Raw genomic sequence first — 23,751 nt, forward strand, 5'->3', positions numbered from 1 at the left:
TAACATGAGGGGAGAAGCTCAAGGGAACTTAGCTCTTATTCAGGAAAGAAAATTTAGCTCAATTAAAAAGAACTTAAATGTTAAGGCTGAGAGATTTTAACTTAAATCTGAAGGAGTCTGGTCTAGTTAGACTGCTGAAGTGCATGAAGCTTGAGTCAATTCCCTGAGTCTATAGTCATGCTTAGAGAATTTCCGACTGCACCATCACCCTTTCATCAAAGTGGGCAGAGATGACCCCTCTGGTAGCACCTGATTCTCCAAGGCACGAGATGGGCCTTTTTACGCGGCAGGCATTAGGCAAGCTGAAGAGGTGTGGTCACTCCCTGTAGGAAAGAACATTCCTGTGGGCGATGCATCAGCTATGACAGATACCCCAAAGTCTCACAGAAGGATCCAATGAACTGGAATTTCCCTGCTGGCCCCGATGCTGTCCAACAGAACTTTCTGTGATGATGGAAACGTCCGTCTAGCCACACGTGGCTATTGAATACTTGAACTGTGGTTAGTTTGACCAAGGAACTAAAATTTTAATTTTATTTAAATTAAGCTTAATTTAAATAGCCACATGTGGCTAGTGGCTGTCCACGTAAAGCGTGAATATAACTCCTAGCAGAATGTGTTAAAAATAGAGACCCTCAGGCCCTATAGCTGGGGATTCTGGTTCAATAGCAGTGGGGCCAGGCACTGCCCTTTTTAACAAGCTCTCCAGGTGGTCCTCATGCTGGCAGTCTTGAAGCAATGCTCTAGACTTCAAGGAGGGCAGGAGTCCATGTGTGAGGAACACCCACTGCATGGAGACAGACTATAGGAAGGATATGGAATACGGCCTGGGAGTGAGCCTAGAGGCCAGAGGCTCACCCACTAGGCTCCAGCTTAGAATTCAGTGGAGCACTGACATTGCCTTGGGTTGTGACAGCTATTCGGATACTGTCAAGGCCACAGCTGATGCCTCTCCATGTTCCACCCACTGCCAGCTCCTGATCTCCAGCTCATAGCTGCCAGCCACCGGTCAGCTGCAAACATCCATGAACACCCCCCTTCAAAAATGCCACGCCCAGTTCTACAAGGGCCCTCCACAGGGCACCTCCAGACTGAATTCTGTGAAACCCAATATTCAGCCCCTCCCAGACTCTCAGGACCATGCCTACTATGACCCACATCTTTGTGTCTCTGGCCGCTGCTCAAAGGGCAAGTTCTTGGTCCTTTTCCAGGGTTCTCTATCTGATCAAAGGCATCATTGTTCTCCTAGCATCTCAGGTAAGAATTGTATGCCTTCCTTTCCATGATCCCACATATTCCATCATTCATCAGATTCTGTCCATTCTGCCTACTTAACATTTCTTAACTACTTACTCCTTCCCACCGATACTCTCTTGGCTCAAGCCATCATCAGCTCTCCCTGGACAGCAGCAATATGCAGCTCTTAACCACGCCCACTCTACCCTCCCAGCTAGTGTTCACAGGCAGCCAGATGGTCTTTAAAAGACTGAATTTTTGGTGGGGAGCAGTAGCTCATGCCTTTGGGAGGCTGAGGTGGGCATACTGCTTGAGGCCAGGAGCTCAAGACTGGTCTTGGCAACATGGTGAAACCCAGTCTCTACAAAAAATAGGAAAATTAGCTGGATATCGCAGTGCATTCCTGTAGTCCCAACTACTACGGAGGCTGAGGTGGGAGGATCACCTGAGACCAGAGCAGTTGAGTCTGCAGTGAGCCGTGATTGCACCACTGCACTCCAGCCTAGGTGACAGAGTGAGACCCTATCTCAAACAAATGAAAAGCAGAATCTTATCATGTCGTTGTTCTGCCTACAGGCCTTTTCTTCCATGGTGTGCCACTGTATTTAGGAATAAAGTCAAGATCCTTATCAGGGCACACAAACCCCTGTATGGCCTGGCTTCCTCTGTCTCTCTCGTTCTTGGTCATCAGTACAAAGATCTTCTAGAATCTGAGAAGCTGGACGTTTACTTCTGCTCTTTCTCTATCTCCTGCCCTCCTTGACTGGGCTCTTCCCTGTGTGTGCACAGCTTAAAAGCTGCTTCATTCTATATCTTCCCTCCCCAGATCAGGTGCTGGCCCCATACCTTTCCCTCCTGAGCACTGAGCACTGCAGTCACCCAGTTACTGTTTTTGTAATGATCTGCTTAGTGTTGGGCTCCTTGACTAAATTCTAAGAAGGCAAGAAGTTTATCTTATTCACTACTCTCCCTCCAGGGTCAATTACACTGTCTGGTATTAAACACATATTTGTGAATAAATGACCAGGTGAAGAAGTGAAAGAGTAAGTGATTTAACACATCAACAAAGATTAATTATTAAAGATAATTAAGATGGCAGATGATAATCATTAAAGATGGCAGATTAGGCCAACACTTTCCAACATGACCTCTGACATCAGAAGAGCTGACAACTGTTGATATGACTTTTACAACTTTTGATCTTGGGGGACATGAGCAAGTACATTGTCTTAATTAGCTTTATTAATTATTAATGTTTAGTAAGGATAATTATAAGATAGCAATAAAGATTCCAATAAAGATCTGTGAAGAGTAGAAGGGAAGCTGAGAGCTGGAAACATGAAACTACAATTTCTGAGATACGGTTCCATTGACATTTGTTTAATCACTAATTAGAACCACCAGGCAGTTTAGAACTCCCCATTCCTAAGGACAGGCTGCAGGGAAGGGGTGTGATGTCCACCCAGCAAGTCACTGCTGGTCCGGGTGCTGTTGGTCTGTGTTCTCTGAGGGAGGGTCCAGGCCACATGCTGCCTCCAAAGGAACCCCTCAGGCCATGGTCAGCATTAATAATGTCTTTCATCTGTGAGTGGATCTACAACGGCTTCCACAGTGTGCTCCACTTCCTAGGACTCTATAAGAAATCCAGAAAACATATTCTCTTGGGTTGGGACAATGTGGATGAAACTATTCTTCCTCACATGCTCAGAGATGGTGGACTGGGCCAAGGGGCTCCAACGCGACCTCTGACATCAGCAGAGCTGACAACTGCTGGCATGACTTTTATAACTTTTCATCTTCTGGGGTGTGAGCAGGCACACTGGGTTTGGAACAGCGATCTCCTAGCAATAAATGGGATTGACTTTCTCGGGGACTGTGCAGATTGTCCTCAGATCCTGGAATCTAAAGTGGAGCTCAATGCTTTAATGACTGATGAAAGAATATCTAATGTGCCAGTCCTTATCTTAACAGAAACTGGACAGAACAGGCACAATCAGTGAAGAAAAACTCTGTCCGCCATTTGGTCTTTATGAACAGACCACAGGAAAGGGAACTGTGACCCTGAAGGAGCCAAATGCCTTCTCCAAGGAATTGTTCACGTTCAGTGTGTACAACAACAAGGCTGTGGCAAGGGCTTCCGCTGGTCTGCCCAGTATATTGACTGATGTTTGGACAGTGAAAATAAGTTTAACTTCTCTTTTTTTTAAAAAAAAAAAAAAAAAAGGTGGTGGGCAGGGAAGGGGGAAACAGTCTAGGCTTCTTCCACAAGAGAAGGAAAAAAGAAGGAATTGCACTCTACACTCAAAGATTTTAAAAGTCCAATCCCTGGGCATGTCAAGATTGTAAAGGTAAGAACCCTACAGCAGCTGGATCCCAAAGGACCAGGGCGGCGCATCTGTTCCAGGTCTTGTGAGCGTTGAGATGTTTGGCCATCACCAAGACTTAGAGGTAAAGAGTAGGCATAACCTGATTTCCATTAATTTAGAAACTCTGAAACAAAACATAATATAATTAGGTAAAATAATTAAGATTGCTGGATCCACAGAGAAATGTTATTGAGTCATTCAAACCTGATCATCAAAATTAACATGAGCTCTAAACTTCCCGTGCTGACTGGACACAGATGCTTATTCCATTTTGCAGATAAGGAGACCAAGGTGGGAAGATCGCTTGAGGCCATGAAGGAAGTGGAGAGAACATCAGCAGCTTGCTGTTGGGAGCAATGCTGCTTTCAAAGCCTGGGCTCCTAACTCCAAATCATGTGTTCCTTTCTGGAAGCTTTTCTCCTTGAATTGTTCCTCACCCCACCCAGGTGACCTTCGACCTCCTGGGAACTCACTTCCGGCTTGGTCCAGGTTGTCCAGGCTCTCCACTCATTTGAGGAGTGCTTATCGAGTGCCTATGATGAGCCACACTGTGTGGGAGGTGGTCAGGGAGGATATTAAGACCCTACCCCTCACTGTAAGGATGTCATGGTTGGTGGAGGAGGAAAGGAAAGGAACACCCAATGGTGGAAATGAGAATAAAGCAGCAGGTGGCTCTCTGATGTCAGGCTTGGAACAGTGAAGGATGCAGGGTTTTGACTGTGCCCCGCCCTGTGTAGCAGAGGGATGACCTCCCCTGTCTAGGACCCACCATGTATACCCCCACACGCTCAGGCAGCAGTCACCTTTTTAGCAGCCACGTTGCCCCAGGGGCTTCTTTTGAGTATGCAGGTCTCATTCACGAGAACTACTAACAAATTTCCTTCTGAACTTGCAACGTTTATTTTTTTATTAACCCAAGTGTAGGATTTTACATTTATCCCCATTAAATCTCATCTTGTTAGTTTTGGCCCATTGATCCAAACTGCTGAAATCCTCATAATCCAGATTTTGCCATGCCAAGCACAGTTATGTCCCCCAGCTCTGCACTGCCAGGAAATGTGATCAGAGCACCTTTTATGTCTTCATCGCGATGGCCCAGGAAACTGTGGGCCAGGACAAGGCCATGCGCACAGCCCTAAGGCCATCGGCAGCAACCTCAGTCCCCCTCTTCAACATGGGTTGGGTCAATGGGAACAATGGCCTAATGTCCTCTGGATGGTGATTCAGCCAACTAAACCATCTAATGCCATCTCCACACTGGTTACATTTCTCCATTCTGTATCATGATATTCTGAGAGATGATCTAAGATAAATGCCTTTCCAAATATTTATACCCATGTTTGGCCATTTTAAAATGCCCTTTCTGTTATTGTTTTAGAGTGAATGCTAATTAAAGTTGCCCCGTAAGAGATGTCTGGAATCGTTTTAGACAAAATAAGTCAGTGCTGAAGTTATTCTATCCCAGAGACACCCCAAACCTAAATTCAGAGGGCTATGGACTTCCCCTGGCAACTGCCTTCAATCAGTGATGGGAACAGAGTTTGAAGGCATGCTGGGATTGAGAGATGCAGGGAACGTGATCTACCACCATCACTCTTCATTATCCTAAAATGGAAAAACTGATGTTGAAGCTGGCCAGCCTGTCCAATAAAACATTTTGATCAAAGATATAGTTTCACCGAATACCTGTGTAAGGGATGGCCTGAGAGTCCACGGGGATCTAGCAGAGTTAGAAAAGTTATCAACCTAGTTTCTGCAGGTCCATAGGCAGACAGCAATATTGTGAAAAATGCTTCTCAGGGGAAGCTTTGTGTTTCTTTAAACATTCAATTACAGCTATACAAATACAGATTTTAAGTGAACAGCATCCGGTCTTTTCATAAATTAGGGATGTTAGAAGGCAAATAAAAGAGATTCCCTGAAAAACTATTTAATAAAAATTCAGCCCTGTGCCATGAAGAATCGGTTTACCACAGAAGCATTTTGAGTAGGGTTAATTGGATGACTCTCAGCATTAGCTACAGATTTAAGGGAATAGGACCGCTTTAATTTAGATTGTGGTTTCTAAGCAGGTTTTCCAATTACAGCAAACTTCTGGATATTTAAAGACCCAATATTCAATGAGTAGGTATTTTTTTGCTCTTTAAAAGTCACCAGAGGCCTTCCAGAAGCCTTTCAGAATAACCTTTATCATTTTCTTTTTAGGAATAATAGATATGTTAGCATTCTTCTTTTCAACCATTATCAAGTTTTTAAGATAGGTTTTTTTTTCCTTCAAAAGAAAAATGTTTTTTCCTAATTTTAAAATATTTTATTTTGTGAAACATTAATACAATAAAGAAAGTAAATATCTTCTATAATCTTCCTACTCAGAGATACATGTCATGTGTATAATTTTAAAATAAAAATTGGATACTATGTAAACTATTTTAATTTTTAAAAAATAAACACTAGCAGAAACAACTATTTTCGAACATGCTAGTTACATTGATTATACCATAAATTTTTTTATAATAAAAGTCTCATCATTTAAAACTGTTGTATGGTATCCTGTTTCATAGCTGATAATTGAATCAGTCTCCTATTGACGTACTTTTAGGTAAAACATCTTTAAGCACAGGGCTGACTCCAGGGCTGAAGGTGTTGGAGCGGTGTACTGACCAGTCTGCCTTCTGATTGGTCAGATTGGTCGGCTGTTCATCCTGATTGGTCAGGGCCTTTATTGTACTCATTGTTAAACATGTAAATGGCCTCTGCTTATGTTTTTATCTCTGGTTTCTTATAGTTTCATTTGTAAAAACTCTCTGACTTGAATCTATTGGGCCAATGGCTAAGTAAATTAAAAATTCTATTATATACTAAATGATTGATTGCCTTTGGCGTCTAACAGCCTTACATGCTGGTAGTGCACAACCATTTCAGCCTGCTTGATTTTTTTTTGTTTTTAGTATTCATTGCATCCAAGGTATAGTAAATTCGGAATAGATATGTAACCTTTTGCAAAAAAATTGTTACACTGAAGTATTTTTGGTAATGCATCGGTAAAATAGTAATATTGGCACCCTCTTATTATGAAAATGTTACTTTTAATATAATGGAATTTCTAAAATTGGTACAAGTAATACAATTAAAATTATAGAATATCACAGGAACATATGAAACATTTTCTATATATTTTTGAAAATGCAGTCTGACAGTGAGGTTGCAAAGAGAGGAATAAATTAAAAAGAGATAGTTTTATGTTTTCAACTTTTATAATTTTGAGATTATCTCGTGAAAGACTCAGAATTGAAAGGCAGCAAATTAAGTCACCTTTTAAAATGATACTTATACAAATTAGCTACTATCTAGCAGTGAACATGTATTATAGTATCTGCGGTAATGGAAGGTAAATCATTTTCAGAGGGAACTGTGGATAAGGCTATTAAGTCACTTTACAAACTCAGAGAACCAGATGGGCTCTAAGAAATTATTTCTCTATGGAAATGTATGTCCATTATGAAGCTAAATGAAGTAGTAGGATATCAAATTGCATATAGACTATGATATCAACTAAGAAAGAAAAGCAGCAAAGGCTTATCTATAAGAAAAAAAAACCCATCTATATAATTCACCAGAATCTTAAACAGGATTGTGTTTGGTGGTAAAAGTACTTTTTAAAAAAAATTTAGGGTTATTTGTTCCTTTCCCACCTATAATGTTCAGTTTTCTTCACTGGGTATGTATATTATTTTCATAGTAAAAACAACTTATGGTTTTTATGAGGTCGATTTTTGCTTCTCTACCTGCAGTCGTAATGCTCCATAAAACATTCAGGATTAGCCTCCCCTCATACTGTGCACCACGTTTCTTCCAACAGTCTAACAATGGGAGCAGGTGCAATAAAGAACACTCCTAAATCTAGCTGCCCACCACAGAACCCTATGGAGAAAATGCATCACCACCAGAAGGCTTATATTCTTTTGATCTTTCAGGGAATGCCTAGCTTCTTCCACTGAGATATTTTCAAAACCATACCTAAAAATGTACAAAAATGTGTGCCCCTCGATATTCTTATATAAAGAAATAGAGTATGAAAATATGTACTTTGCTAAGGGAGATGGATCAAAAGCAATATACAGTTTTCTCTTCAGATTCCTGATTATATAATATATGTGCCTGAACCTCTATTTTAAGATCAAGTCACAAGAAAAGCTAAAAACACCTCATTTCTTGTTTCCAAAGCTTCTGATCCATTTAATGGTGAGCAGTAAGCATATAAGAAAAAAATACAAAGAGGCAGGTTGCGGATCCCAGGGAGCAGGTAGTGTGATTTTATATACATTTTTATGTATTTTGGCATTAGATACTGAACATTCGGGCTGGCTGTTGATTGACTGTGTCTTTCATCTGACTTGCTTAAAACGCTCAACTCAAAGCACCAACACAAGTAAATGATCTGACTTGTTTAGAGGACGATATTGAGTCAGGTTCTGGGACTCCACGTCCCTGACAGAACTCATTTACTCTTGTTTCAGAAAAAATCAGCATCCTGCTGATGGGTGAGGAACAGGAACCAGTACTTTTGGAAGAGAGAAACTGCTATTTTGACCAAGCAGAACTTGGAAAATTGACTTCTGTCTTATTAGAAGAACTAATAAGTTCTTCTTTTATGGTACAAATGAAATAGAATATTAAGGAGTCCTTTAAATCTGAGGAATCTGTGGGGATAGCCAGGGTATAAAGAATAAGAAAATGAGTTGTTTTACTTATGGTTGGAGGCAGACAAAGTTTTCTGCTAGCAAGGCACACAAAATATATAATCGTATCCAAGTGGCCCAGAAGAAGCCATAATGCCACTTTCTGGAAATTTATATAATTTTTCCATAAAAGGACCAATTTTAAAAAATAAGAAGATGAAAGAAATAGTCCAAACCACTGGAGATAAGCTTTGAAAGATAAAATAAACTCTTGGTATTTCTCAGGGAGAAGATAATTTCTATCAGTTTGAAGCTGTTTCCCCTAATACAATCCAGGAGTTGTCAGAAGTCAATTAATTATGAAACTCTGTTATTTGAACAGTACAGGGATGCTTAAGTTAAATCTTTGAACAATCAGGCTCTGAAAAAAATACAACATCAGAACTATGAAAAAATAGTGTTGAGTTATAAAGTTCCTTTACAGAGTGATAAAATTATTTTTCCATTAGATAATTTTTTAAAGTTAATTCTCGCCTCAAATCCAAATTCGGATTACAAATCCATGCATCTCGTTCTTGTTTTCTAAACCCCAGCATAAATCACAGAGCACTTTTCTGTCCATGGTGCCTTAACTTTCTCATATCAAGCAATAAACAAGAATTAACTTACTCATTTCTTTCCAGATTTATGATCAGTTCTTTGCTTTCCAGTTGTATTTGAATATTCAGCACTTCTGGATGATTCTGAAATATAAACAAGAAAAGTCAGTTGAAAAACACTTGGCTTTGACTTGCAAATATCTGAATAAGACCCACAGGAGTAGTCAATTGAGGGAATAAATGATGCGGTCAACCTAAGAAAGAGCCAAATGCCATCACAACACAGCGTATAAACTAAGGTTTCTTGCAGCTTAAAAAGAGCAGTGAAGGCCAGACACTGGAGGATTGCTTGAGTCCAGGAGTTTGAGACCAGCTTAGGTGGGCAACATAGTGAGACCCTGTCTCTACAAAAAAATAAAAATTTTAAAAAATCAGAATATTAGCCAGATGTGGTAGTTTGTGCCTGAGGTCCTAGCTACTTGGGTGACTGAGGCGAGAGGATCACTTGACCCCAGGAGTTCGGGCTGCAGTGAGCTATGGTCACGCTACTGCACTCCAGCCTGGGTGACAGAGTGAGACCCTGTCTCAAAAAAAGAAAACAAGCCTGTAATCCCAGCCCTTTGGGAGGCCGATGGGGGGGGGGGGTGGATCACCTGAGGTCAGAAGTTCAAGACCAGCATGGCCAATATGGTGAAACCCCATTTCTACTAAAAATACAAAAAATTAGCCTGATGCGGTGTCACACCCCTGTAATCCCAGCTACTCAGGAGGTTGAAGCAGGAGAATCGCTTGAACCTGGGAGGCGGAGGTTGTAGTGAGCCAAGATCGCACCACCGCACTCCAGCCTGGGCAACAAGAGCGAAACTTCGTCTCAAAAAAAAAAAAAAAAAAAAAAAAAAAGAAAGAAAGAAAAAGAAGACAAGAGTGGAGGGAGACAGGCACCACAAACTCAACGAGACCTCATTTTTCCTGGTCAGCACCACATGAGTGCAGAACGTGGAGACTCAGTCTTGCTGAGACATGATCACCGCCACATTCAATTAGTGCTTCCTTCAGTTATGTTGACTTTGTCTGCCTTTGCTTTGTCAGTTATTTCAGTACTATGCTTGTATAAAAGCTAAGAGAATGAGAAGTTTAGACATAGTTTTCTAATATTTCATATTTGAAAGTCGGTCTTATAACTCCAGAGCTCAAAAGATCTTTTCACAGTATGTATAATGTTTCAGCTATACCATGACTTAATTAACCACATGCCACTACACTTTAAGATGAAATGGTCTGTGGGTTCCAAATATCCAACATGAAAATAGTTAGTTAAAATGAAACAGAATTTAAAGAAAACCCACAACAACTGAAGGTCACGTGAGTTCTGGGAAAAAAGGCGAAACATGCCTTAACTAAGGCCATATAACTGGGTTAGAATCAGAAAGGCTGAAACATCGTTTGCTTTATTTTTAGGGCAGCCCTTTGCACATCTTCTTGTAGTCTTTCTGTGTCTCCCATGGTAGCCATTAGCTGTGTATGGCTATTTAAGTTAATTAAAATGAAATGAAATTTAAAAATTAGTTCACAGTCATACTGGGTACATTTCAAGAATCAATAACTCAGTGTGGCAGGTGGCCACCACTGTGGGACAGCACAGATATAAAAGCATTTCTATCATCATGGAATGTTCTATTGGACAGCTCTGAGTCGGTGACAAAGACCTAAAACTTACATCATCCAATTGCTTGCCTGAGGAATAGATTATTTTAAATTTCAGGGCCTTCAGGAGATAAAAATAGGTACAAACCCAAGGGTTTTTTCTTATGAGCTTCAAGGAGGTTCTTTCTCAATTTTCATTGAAGGATGACGTTATTTTATGTAGTTACTTAAACTTAAGAGTTAAATTGGTGAATTTCCAGATATGTGAAATTCTCACGTATGTTTTCTGGGTTTACACAGGCCTTGTTTTTGATGGATTTACTCTAGCAAAAGACTACAAAAACACACCGAATTTATATATTTTGATACTGTCTGGTGTTTATAAGAACTGTATGCATTTCTGAGTGTTTACTCAAATTTGGAAATTAATCTTACTATTTGATCCTACATGCCAAGAAACATACACCATTTCTTTGTAGTGTAGGCCGTCAAAGTGTTCTTATGCCCTTACAGGTATTTGCTTTCGAGTCCATCACAGGGACTCTTGCATATTTACCTATACTTGCTGACACCCGGGCTGAACCATGAATGCTTCTATAATGTTCTCTCCAGGGTTTGCAACATGTACTCATTAATTATATGTGTGAAAAACAAGATTATTAATTATATTTACAAAATATTAGAGCAAAATACGTTCTCAATATTCTGTCAAAATGTGCCCAAACACCATACGTATGTATACATGTGTGTGTATAACTACATGTTTCATATGTATGTATATATACATAACTTAGTTACTGTAGTTACAAATTGTCTTTGCCTAAGATATCAATGCACAGATCACATACCTTAAATGGAAATCCAGACAATTTTATATGTGAATAAAAATATATTATTTGCAACATCCCTTTTCCCCCAAAGAATTGAGGTAGTTTAAGCATTAACATTTGTAGTAATTCCACATAAAGTACTAGAAGTGTTATGAGAGTCCAGTGTCAACATCTTGCAGAAGAATATATTTTCCTTCAGGGAAGATCTTTATGTACATTAGTTGAGGTATGACTAGTAAAGGAGAAATCAATAGAGAGGAAGAACAGACAGCTATTTTAATTTAAGACCACTAATTGCCTTAGACTTCTTAAAAGCATGTATTCATTCCATTTTCTTTTGATTGTTACCTATTGGAGATGATGGAGTAGTACTGGTAACATATGGCATTCCTTTTCTTAAAAATGATATATTGATTACTCTAATGGAACTGTGTCTTTTATTGAATGCTTAAAGAAATGCACTTGCTGAATAAATCAATTAAATGCTAATCAACGGGCCAGAAATGTTTTGGCAGTAATTGTTGTTCTATTTTTTTTTAAGTGGGAAAGTACATCCAAGAGTATATAAAATGTATAAGTACAATTTGGAAAACAACAGTAAAATAAACACCAGGGCACCTACTACCCAACTGAAAAAGAGACTATTTCTATAATCTCAGAAGCCTCCTGTACTAGTTTGGTGGGGCTGTCGTACCAGAGACCGTGTGGCTTAAACAACAGAAGTTTATCTTCTTATAGCTTTGGACCTAGATGTCCAAGATGAAGGCATTGGCAGGTTTGGTTTCTTCTGAGGCCTCTTTCCTTAGCTTTGAGACAGTTGCCTTCTTACTGTGTCCACAGATGGCCTTTTGTATGTCTGTGTCCTGATCTCTTCTTATAAGGACACCAGCCATATCAGATTAGGGGCCACACATATGACCTCATTTTACTTTAATTGCCTTTTTAAAGGGTCTTTCTCCAAATACAGTCACATTCTAAGGTGCTGGGATTAGGATATCAATATAGGAATTTGCTGGGGGGAAGGGAGAGGCAATTCATCTCATACACCTCCTCATGCTAAATTCATTATTACATTTCCCTTATTCGCAATCAGAGGTAACCATTATGCTGAGGTTTCTATTAATCATTATCTTGATTTCTTCTACAGTTTTATTTCTAATGTACATATTCCTAAGCAATACACTGTTTAGTTTTACCCAGTTTTGAACCTTATAAAAATGGCCTCATACTTTGTCCATTTTTCTATGACTGGACTGGTTTCTTTTACTTAATCTCATATCTGTTAGATTTATACATATGGTTGTTTATAGCTGTAGTTCATATATTTTCATTGCTGTATAGTATTCTATTGTAAAAACAATGTGTAAGTCCTTTCTCCTACAGGTGGACTTTGGCGTTCTTTCTGTCCACCCCTCTTTTTGCTCTTACAACGCTGTTATGCATGTTCTTGTGTACATGTCCCCTACTACAGCAGTCGCCAACATTTTTGGCACCAGGGGCCAATTTTGTGGAAGACAATTTTTCCAGGGAACTGGGGCTGGGGGTGGGGGATGGTTTCGGGATGATTCAAACACATTATTATTACTTACTGTGTACTTTATTTCTATTGCCATTACATTGTAATATATAATGAAACACAACTCACTATAATGTAGCATCAGTGAGAGCCCTGAGATTATTTTTCTGCAACGAGATGGTTCCATTTGGGGGAGATGGAAGACAGTGACAGATCATCAGGCATTAGATTCTCATAAGGAACCCTCAACCTAGATCCCTCACATACACAGTTCACAATAGGGTTTGTGTTCCTATGAGAACCCAGTGCCTCTGCTAATCTGACGGGAGGCGGAGCTCAGGCAGTGATGCGAGCGGTGGGGAGCGGCTGTAAATACATATGTAGCTTCTCCGCCTGCAGCTCACCTCACCTCCTGCTGTGTGGCTGGGTTCCTAGGCTACAGGGGTTGAAGACCCCTGCCTTGCTGGACAGATATGAGTTTCCCTGGCTAATCTGGGATGGAAACTCTGGGTGGTGTAGTTTGCACATGTTTGACTTTACCAGGGATCTTTAAATTGTTTTCCAAAGTACAAATGGGTTATAAATGTTTCCCTCATTCCATAGCCTCATGAATATCTGGCAAAAATTTAAAAAGGCAGGCAGCCCCAGGCTGCTGACTGTGCAACTGCAGCTCACCGGGGTTTTCCTTTATGCCTCCCTCCCTCCTCAGTAGCGAGACAGAGCACCTTTGCTTATGTTTACAGAACATTTGATTTTCTTCTCCGGTGAAATACTTGCTCATGTTTTCTGACCATTTTATTTCCTGCTTTCTTCCTCCTCCCTTTCTCTTGTCATTTGGAATCTGTAGACGCTTTTCTCTGTTCAATGAGTGACAAATACCTTCTCCCAGTTTGAGTTTTGTCTTTTCATCCTCTTGAATGTGTTCTCATGAACAGAATGCCTTAATTTTAATAAAATCCTTCATGGTTTAAAGTCTTTGTGCCTCATTTGAGAAATCCTTCCCTACTCCAAGATCAAAGAGCAGACTGCGTTATCTTCTAAATGTTTCATAATTTTGCCTTTCACATTTAAGTCCCATCCAGACTTGATTCTTGTGTCTAGTACACAGTAGGAGTCCAACTCTACTTTAGAGAAAATGTGATTAACCAACTGTTCCAGCACCATTTGTTAAAAGTCCTTCCTGACTGGGCACGGTGGCTCATTCCTGTAATCCCAGCACTTTGGGAGGCCGATGTTGGGGGGATCACCTGAGGTCCGGCCTTCGAGACCAGACTGGCCAATATGGTGAAACCCTGTCTCCACTAAAAATACAAAAATTAGCTGGGTATGGTGGTGTGCTCCTGCAATCCCAGCTACTCGGGAGGCTGAGGCAGGAGAATCAATTGAATCTGGGAGGCGGAGATTGCAGTGAGCTGAGATCGCATCACTGCATTCCAGCGTGGGTGATAGAGCAAGACTCCATCTCAAGCCAACCAACCAACCAACCAACAAACAAACAAAAAAAACCTATCCTTCCCCTGTATCTGTAGCAGCATGTAGAGAGCCACTTCTGAGCTAATGCCATGTGTCTCATTGTCTGTCCATGCACCAATGCCACCCTGGGTTAATTACTACAGCTTTACTCTGAGTCCTGATGTTTGGCAAGGTGAGTCTTCTCACCTCCACTATCTCAGCACCCTAGGATTGCTCCACTGTCTTCTGTTTCTATCTCTTTTTAATAAAAATGAGGCCTCACTATGTTACCCAGGCTGGTCTCAAACTCCTATCCTCAAGAAATCCTCCTGCCTCAGCCTCTCAAGTAGCTGGGACTACAGGCTCGAACCATCACGGATGACTTGGTTTCCATTCTTGTTGCTGAGAAGTCAGTCCTCAGCCTCCTTGGACAGGTGACCCATCTCTTCTCTCCAGCTGCTTTTGTGACCTTTTCTCTTCCATGTTTGGCAGTGTGACCATTGTATCTCTGGGTGTGAATTTTATTTGTTCATTTTCATTTGTCCTCCTTGGAGAAAGGATGCTCTCTTACTCTCTTCATTGGGGTTTTTTTTATTTCTTATTCACCCATACACACTTGTCTGTCTTCTGCAGCATTCGGGGCTCAATGGCAGACTGGAAAAAGTAGGTAGGGCTAAGGGTGTGACCCAAGACTGGAGACTGTGCAGGCCGAGAGTGGCCGAAGGCCAGGGGAGAATACAGGCTGGAGGGGAGGGAGCCAGCAGGTAAGAGGAGCTGGTAGGTGTTGGCCAAGAAAGGGTTACAGACTGAGAGACTGGACACAGGTCTCTGGATGGACATTCCGGAGAGAAAGGGACTACTTCCTATGGGATGCTGGGCAGGACAGAAGGAAAGGGTTCTGCAGCAAGGGAAGCATTACAATTTGGAGGTAAGTTCTCCTCAACAAAGGTGACAAAAAAAGTCATGGCATTGTTCAACAGCTTCCTGTTTCCTCCAAAGTCATAAGAAAATATCTTTTTGAGTTTGAAAGTTCAAGTGAATCGATTTATTTTTATCTACTGCACTGCCTCTTAGACCATAAGGCACTGACATTTACTGATATCCCTACTTACCTGTATGCATGCATGCAAGTGCATGAACACGTGCTTTTGTGTGTAACTGTATTATAGGACCTGGGCTGATGTCCCAGTTTATTATAGAATTTTTTCATGAAATAGCTCTTGCTATTTGTACTTACACTTCACTCCTAATTCCATCCAGGAGTGAGATCTAAGTTCCCTCATTAGGGCATGAAGGCTGGGAGATAAACCCCAAGACTGATACTGCATATACCCCAAATCCCTCTTTCCTCCTAGGAGAGAAGCCTTGTCATTGGGAAAAACTTATCAGACACTCTACCCTCAGTGCACATGCACTCGCAGGAGGCATGTGCCTTCCTCACAGAAAGGCTTTTTTGGCAGACTCCCCCTGAGACGGCGAGCCCAGGCAAATCTGCAAAGACGGGTGCAGTCAGGACCCAGCGGCCCACCTCTAGGGCCCTCAGGTGCCTGTGTTCTCTCAGAAGTTTCCCACAATGCACTTGGCCAGGGCACCCCAGTGAACTGGTCGTACAAACAGATGTGCAAAAAGTGATGATTGATTGATTGGCTGATTAGATTGATATCCCTTTTCTTTTTTTTTGGTGCTATCCATGTTGTGCTACCCTTCTTTAATGTGTGCCATTGGAGGCTGATCCAAACTTGACTTTAAATCATTTTGCCCATGATGAACACAAAATACCTGGAGTCCATAAATGTAGCTTTGCATGGTTATAGGGTGCTCATTATTTTCCCTGAATGACGGGATGTCGTACAGCATCAGCTCCTTGGTATTTTTCTCTCTTTAGAGAATAAGAAATTTTCAACAGCTTAGAAAAATCTGCCCTGATTCTGAGGGTGAATTAATGTGGCAGTGGAACGGCAGCAGGTCTGGCGGGGGCAGGTGGGAATTACCATCCAAAAAGTAAGATTCGGGGTCAATGGCCAAGTCCACTCCCATCACAACTCTGAGGTTATCCTTCCAAAGACCACGGTCAGCCAGAGCCAAAGTCATTCATCTCAACCATCAATACTGGAAGCTCAGAGGGATCTAATTTTTCAAGCAGAACAACAAAATTAAAATATTGCATTCAAGGGAACTCTAAAATAACTAGATCCCTCTCCGGCACTAAATAAATGCTTCAGGCTGCAGCCCTGGCATTCATGGGGCACGAGGGAGTCATTTATTGCTATGAATATTTAGAGGCAATCTTGATTACCACTTTAATATTAGTGTGCTAGTTCCACAGCCTGGAAGATATGCGCACTGTGGAATTTAGGGAGGACAAAATTGAATTAACTGCAGTATAACACAGTCAGGAATTAAGGCACTGCAGCATTATAATGGGGTGTCCCTGGATTGGGGCCTGTTTGTTATTACAAAAATAATGATAATGTTTATTCATGAGTTATTGACAATTATTCTGATGGATAATTAACCTTAGCAAACAACCTGTTAAAATGTAGCGGATGGCACGTATTATCCTTAGGTTATAATGCAGTTGGAAGTTGTTTGTGTGTTAGAATGTTGGATTATTTTTAGCACAGGATCTTCTCACTGTGTTTCTGTCGCATAATAGAGTCTCAGTTTTTCAGTTCGCTTCTCCCTCCCTGCAGGAAAAGGCACAATCACATCACCTTTGGTCCTTGTGATGCTCTTAGCTCAAGTTCTTTGTCCCATTGCTACTGGTATGATTGCTAATCCTCAAGTTTGTAGCAAACATTTTAGATTTTCATTTTAGATTACTTTAGCTATAGCCAGAGCATCTTAAAGCCTTATTTATTCACTGAAATACTTCTGGTCTGCTTCTGTGCATCTGAACACTATAGAATGACACAGTCCACCAGGCGCGTGCATCTGTCTGAGGACAATGGCCAATTCTGAAGCAGACGACATTACTCTGTTTCTTTCTGGAGCTTACGGTTGGGTTGGAAGAGGGAAGTGACAACATGACTTATCAGAAAGCAACCTGGAAAACACGATGACATGGATTTCTCAAACTTAACACAGCTAAAATTCAGCTTTTATTTGAGCATCTCCCTCCGTCACCCTGATCCACGACAGAGGGGAGGTTGGAGAAAATCCACTCTAGCTTTCCTCCAGAATTCCCGAGCTTAGCGATGCCCTTTCTTAAAACCCTTCAATGGTGACCTGATGTACTTAGAACAAAACTGCAGCCTGCAAAGGCTCTGGCATCTGCTCACCTGGCAGCTCACTTGGAGGTCATCACTCGCTTGCTCCCGAAGCTTCTGGGTCCCTGTGGCTGCTGACTCTCTGCCAAAGCATCTTCCCTGGGCCCTCTGTGTGGCTTCACCTCCAGGCGCTGGCCTGGACATCACCGCCTCAGAGAAGCCCTGGTGGCCTCCTAAGGGGGCTCTTGGTTCTCACACACCCCGTTCTGTCTCTTCCTAGCAAAGTTCCTCATTTGTGATGATTTGTTGGTTTTCTTTTACTTGTTTACAGTCTATCTCCCTTGGTACAATAGAAACTTCCCAAGGACAAAGAATTTGTCAGCGTGCTCCACGTTACAGTCCCCACACCTGGAGCAGGGCCACCGAGATGCCTCTGTAGGATGAAGGGTACAGGCAGGAGGAGCCGGGGATGCAGGAGGAACACTAACTGGAGGGTGGAGAGGAGACCCCAAAGCTACAAAGGTCCCCTAAGGAGGTATAACAGGGACCTCCAGACCCTCCTTGCCTGTCACACACTGTCACAAGCAGAGGGCCCTCTGACCTGTGGGCTGCCTGCTTGTCTCACCCTAGGAGGCCAACGTCGCCTGTGGGACACAAGTGGCTGTACAAGGATCCCTGTACAAGGAGCAGAGAAACCCTGGTCTTTGAAAATGGACTTGCATTCTGTTCTTCTGAGGAGAGTAGGCAGGGCTTGGCCTGTGAGCTGAATTTTTTACATTTGTACTTGGGACTATACAAACGACCAACGAAGGCATGTTCCCAGGCTGGGCTCCATGTTCCCGGGCTGGGCCCCATGTTCCCGGGCTGGGCTCCATGTTCCCAGGCTGGGCTCCAGCACCCTCAGCTCCCCGGAGAGGATTCCACATCCTCCTGCTCAGTCTCTTTGGATCTCCGTGATAAAAAAAATCCAAAATAGGACAGACAGGGTGGGGCGGCAGCAGCAGGAGGAGCAGCAGCAGCAGGACTTTTGATAAAATCTGAATCAATACAAAATACAAGGTAAAGAGTGGAGGTGGGTGTGGTGACATGATGGTCTGGAGATAGGACCATGTGGTGATGTGGTGGCCTCAGGGACAGAACAGTGTGGTGACGTGGTGGCCCTAGGGACAGGAGCATGTGGTGACATGGTGGCCCCTAGGACAGGATCATGCAGTGACGTGGTGGCCTTAGGGACAGGACCGTGTGGTGACATAGTGGCCCAGGGACAGGACTATGTGCTGATACAGTGACTCTAAGGACCTGACCACATGGTGACATGGTGGCCCTGGGACAGGAAAGTGGTGACATAGTGGCCCAGGGGAAAGGATCATGGGGTAATATAGTTACCCCTAAGGACATGACCACAGGGTGACACGATGGCCTGGACACAGGACCGCATGATGACATGGTAGCCCTGAGGATAGGACCACATGGTCACACGATGGCTTGGGGATGGGACCCAAGGAATAAGATTGTGTGGTATAGTGACATATAGTGACATGGTGACCCAGGAATAAGATTGTGTGGTGACATCATGGCTAGAGAAAAGGACCATGTGGTGACTCGGTGGCCCGGGGACAGGACCATGTGGTGATACAATGGCTTGGGGACAGGACCATGTGGTGACTTGGTGCCCAGGGGCTGGACTGTGTGTTGACATCATGTTGCTGAAGTCAGCCTCTGACCAGGCCCCAGCTGACACTAACCCCCGCCAGGCTGTGGGACCACCTCCTCGGACCTCTGCTGCCCTGTGCCCTCTCCTGCTTCCAGGCATCTCTGCCAGCACCTGGCTGCCTGCTGAGGACCATCAGATGCCAAGGCGGGGAGGCAGAAGGCCAAGGCCAGGATGAGTCTTTCCTGTCAGCCACATACCTCCTGGGCTCATAAGGACCACTGGCAGCCCCAGTGCCAAGTGCCTGGCATCCACATCCATGGGTACCAGCCCCTTGCAACATTCAGTGTCAATGCCAGCTGCACTGGAAAGCAGGCCTGATGAGGAGGTGTGCTTGTCATGGGAAGAAGGCCTAGGCTGGGTTCCAAGACCCAGTTCATTTCAGCATCCTCAGACCGCCCAGAAGGAGGTCTTGGAGCACCCTGATCAATTTCTAGGAGCATCTTTAGTTGAAAGTTTATGGAGATGCAGAAATTCCTCCTCTTTTGACTGCAAAGGAACAATGATTTTAAGCAACAAAGAACTATTTCATTTTGGAAATGTAGCATTTTTCCATTTAAGAGGCTACAGTAGGAGGGGCCTCAGGCTAGAAGGCTATGGTCAGATGGCAGCTGTGGGCCATGGACTGCGGGCCAGTCTTTTAACTCTGCTGGGCCTCAGTTTTCTTACTAGGAAAATGGGATAACAACACTTTTCCTGTCTATCATTGTGGTCATTGAATTGACAGCCCCCTAAGATGTGCTAAGCCTTGGAATGTATACATATGTTACCTTACTCAGTGAAGGGGACTGTGAAGACGCAGTTAAGGTTAAGGACAGGGACTTCACCATGGATTATTCAGATGGGCCCAATGTAATCACAAGGGTTCCTGAAGGCAGAGAATCTTTCATGACTGGGGTCAGAAAGATGCGACAAGAGGGCATGACCCACCATGCTTACTCTGAAGGTGACGTAAGCGAGCCATGAGCCAAGGAACCTGGTGTCTCCAGAAGCTGGGAACCGCCCTCAACCACCAGCAAGAAAATAGGAAGCATGTTCCTAAAACCACAGAGAAGTGAATTCCGCCAGTGCATCAAGGAGCAGGAAATGGGTTCTCCCCCAGAGCCTCTACCAAGAAGGAAGTCCTGTGGACACTTTGATTTTAACCTGGTGAGATTTGAAGCAGAGAATCCAGCCATGCCCACTGGGTTTCTGACCTTGAGATTGTGACTGTGAGATAATAAATGGGTGTCATTTTAAGCCACTTAAACTGGTGTGATTTGTTATAGCAGCACTAGACAACTGACATAATTAGGATGATCGCTATGAGATTCAAATGGTAAAAAGGCTGTTTGGAAACCATCATGCATGACAAAATGAAAATGCATGCTTATTACAGAAATCCAATCACAAATCAAACTGCTACTGCACAGCATGACAGTGACAAGATACCATTTCACTTATTATTGATTGCTATTTTCCCAAATTGCACCCTTTTTATGCTTTTTATAGTTAGATCAAAATGGGCATAATAAATAACATTTTAAAAAATTTTCAAAAAGGAATATTATACATTTATTAACTGAGGGCCTATTTATGAGCCAGGCACTGGTCCAGTCCTGGGTTGATAGCTGAAAGCAGGTTAGCTTTCACCCTTCTTCTATATGGGAAGAGGCTCTTATGTAATATGTGTATGACCAATCATAGAAGGGGATAGAAGGTACTAGAAGACCTGTGAGATGCAGCACAAAATATGTGAATGTACCTCATTTTGGTGTAGAATGTTTTAAGGTAATACTTTCTAAGATACGTTTACTGATATAACCAGGGATATTAAAATATTATAAAAGCACAGAACATTGGTTTTGGAGTGGCCTATGTGCCTTCTAAGACACAGCCAGTGGTAGAACAACATGCACTGTGTTTATTAACCAGAAAGCTTGCTTCCCATTCAAAGTTCATTTATCTAACTAATTTGATATCTGGAAACATTCATGTACCATTTTCCTACAACACCATTTCAAAACTTTCAGTCAGGGGAAGTTAGCTTAAGTTGCTAGTTTGTTTGCATGCAAGCTGTCTTCTAGAAAAATACCCCATTCATATGTTGAGTAAAAGCCATTTATAAAGCATCACTGTAATGTCTTTCAAATAAACATCAGCAGAATATACTAAGCCCTTTAAAGAGTAATCCTGCTATCGATCACAGAGGCACCGCGAGTCACTACGTACTAAGTGAGGCCGAATGCAAACAAGTTTTTCTATTACAAACAGAATTACAGCTAATTGCTAACTTTTTATAAAACACATTCAAATTGCACCATGAAAACGCACGCTGTAAGCCTCACAAAGATCCTGCAAAGAGAATTCTCACTTCGTGGCTGCATACAAAAATTGAAGTAAGACTGTCACCTGCTCTTCCCTTTGCTTACCTGCCTGGCTGTATCTTGGGGTATTCACGAGAGCCTCAGCATCAGGAGGGAGATGGCATGGGAGGAATGGGACAGAGGTGGACGCTGAGGCTGGAGGAGAAGCTCCACTGGAGTTGGGAGATGGAGCCAGAAATCCCAGGGCTCGGGGGTGATGGATGCAGCTCTGGGACTGAGGACTCAAGGCAAAAGCAGATGAAGGACTTGAGAAGGACTCTGGGTCATCTGGCTGTTTGGCTCCTTGGAGCCACCGGGTGAACCAGACCATCACTTCACCAGGCTTGCAGGACTTTGCAACCTTTACGGGTATGACTTTCCATCTCAACCCAGTCTGGTTCTGGGACAGAGAGATCCTCAATCTGTATACTTAGCTGATGAAAATTGGGGTTCAGCTTTTTTTTTCCTGTTAAAACATTAGAAAAATCAGCCAGTCATGAAGCCCAGGCATACTTATGAAAAACTTGGTCCTCTATGTAGAAGATGCTCGATTCCAAATCTCCAGCTCTGACTGCTCTCTTGAGCCCAGCACAAGCGTTGCAAATGCCCCTCAAGCCACAATCAGCAGATCTCTCCCTGGCAACTCAAAGGCTATGGTGTTGAAAACTCACCAGCTCATTTCATATTTCTCCCATCTCCCCCAAGTGCATTCCTCATCTTGTGACCCCTTCCTTTTCCTATTGTCATCATCATCCTTTTGGCCCACACTGGTACCCTCTTCTGACTCTCTTTTTCCTCTCGGTTCCAATGTTGAATTAGTGACTGAGTTTTGCAATTCCTTCTCTGGAGTATCTCCACAATTCCCTCTACTCCTGCCACATGGCCCTCATTCCAGCTCTCCCCTGGCTACTCTTTCATCAGCCAGTCCTACACTTTGTTCCCCGAGCTGTTTTATTAATGCAGGGCTCAAATAATACTTCTGCCCTTCATATATAAAGCCAAGGTTGGGTATAAAGCCAAGGTTCCTGAGCATCCCAGACTCCCTGACCTGCCTCCTCCCCTTCCATCACATCCAGTGCTCTAGAGCAGGGTTGATGCACATTTTCTGTAATGGAACAGATAATAAATACATTAAGCTTTGTTAGCCATGCAGTCCCTGTCGTGACCACTTAACTCCACCACTGCAGTGCAAAAGCAGTCATAGACCACATGAATGAATGTGGCTGTGTTCCAATCAAACTTTACTTATGTACACCAAAATTTGAATTTCACATCATTTTATGTGTTATGAAATATTCTTCTTTTGATTTTCTTCTCCAGCCATTTAGAAAAGTAAAAAAAAAATAAAAATAAAAAATATCAAACATGGGCAAGCATCAAAATCACGCGGAGTGCTTATTACAACAGAGCTCATCATGCCCACCTCAAGCTTCCGATTCAGATGATCTGGGTGGGGCCCAAGCATTTGCATTTCTAGCAAGTTCCCAGGTGATGCTGATGCTGCTGGTCTGGGGACCACATTGCAGAATCATGTGCCTGACCAAATTTCACAGGCCAGCAACCCACAAGGCTCCTTCAGCCTGTAGCTGTCACTGGCATGGCCCCAAAGTATGCGCCATCCAGTGCTGTCGATTTGATTAAGTTGCTAACATCTAAGTGTCAGGAGAATTCTCAGACAAATCTGGATGTGCAGATTCTGGGAGGGGAGACATATCAGGAAAAAAATGGCAACCCTGGGTTTCTACTTCCATGGTAACAGTTGGCCAAAACTAACTAGAAGCCACCAATTCTCCCAGCTGCACCTGCCCTATGGGATGCACATACAGAGCCCAAGGGGCAAACCTTACCTGTCATCTTATGTCTGGCTAGCTACACTGGTTTGTATCCCTGGCCTGGCCCCTACAGGTATTGAGTTCACAATCCCTGGCCTCAAGTCAAAAGGATGATGATGTGGGATACACATGAAACAAGTGAATGAGCACCCCATTTATTTTTATTTATTTATTTATTTTTGAGATGGAGTCTCGCTCTTTACTCAGACTGGAGTGCAGTGGTGCGATCTTGGCTCACTGCAACCTCCGCCTCCCAAGTTCAAGTGATTCTCCTGCCTCAGCCTCCAGAGTAGCTGGGATTACAGGTGTGTGTCACCACGCCCGGCCAACTT

The 23,751-nt window shown here is 42.8% G+C and overlaps 1 protein-coding gene across 1 annotated transcript in view; it reads right to left on the reverse strand.

The window, feature by feature from the left end:
- Positions 1 to 23,751, reverse strand: part of ADAM12 (ADAM metallopeptidase domain 12) — a 375,660-nt gene that overhangs the window by 255,667 nt on the left and 96,242 nt on the right. Inside the window, exon 3 of the mRNA XM_001087980.5 lies at positions 8,951 to 9,024. Within this exon, the coding sequence (XP_001087980.4) occupies positions 8,951 to 9,024 (74 nt within the window). The remainder of the gene's footprint in view (positions 1 to 8,950; positions 9,025 to 23,751) is intronic.

The sequence above is a fragment of the Macaca mulatta genome, chromosome 9, assembly GCF_049350105.2.
Source record: "Macaca mulatta isolate MMU2019108-1 chromosome 9, T2T-MMU8v2.0, whole genome shotgun sequence".
NCBI lineage: Eukaryota > Metazoa > Chordata > Mammalia > Primates > Cercopithecidae > Macaca > Macaca mulatta.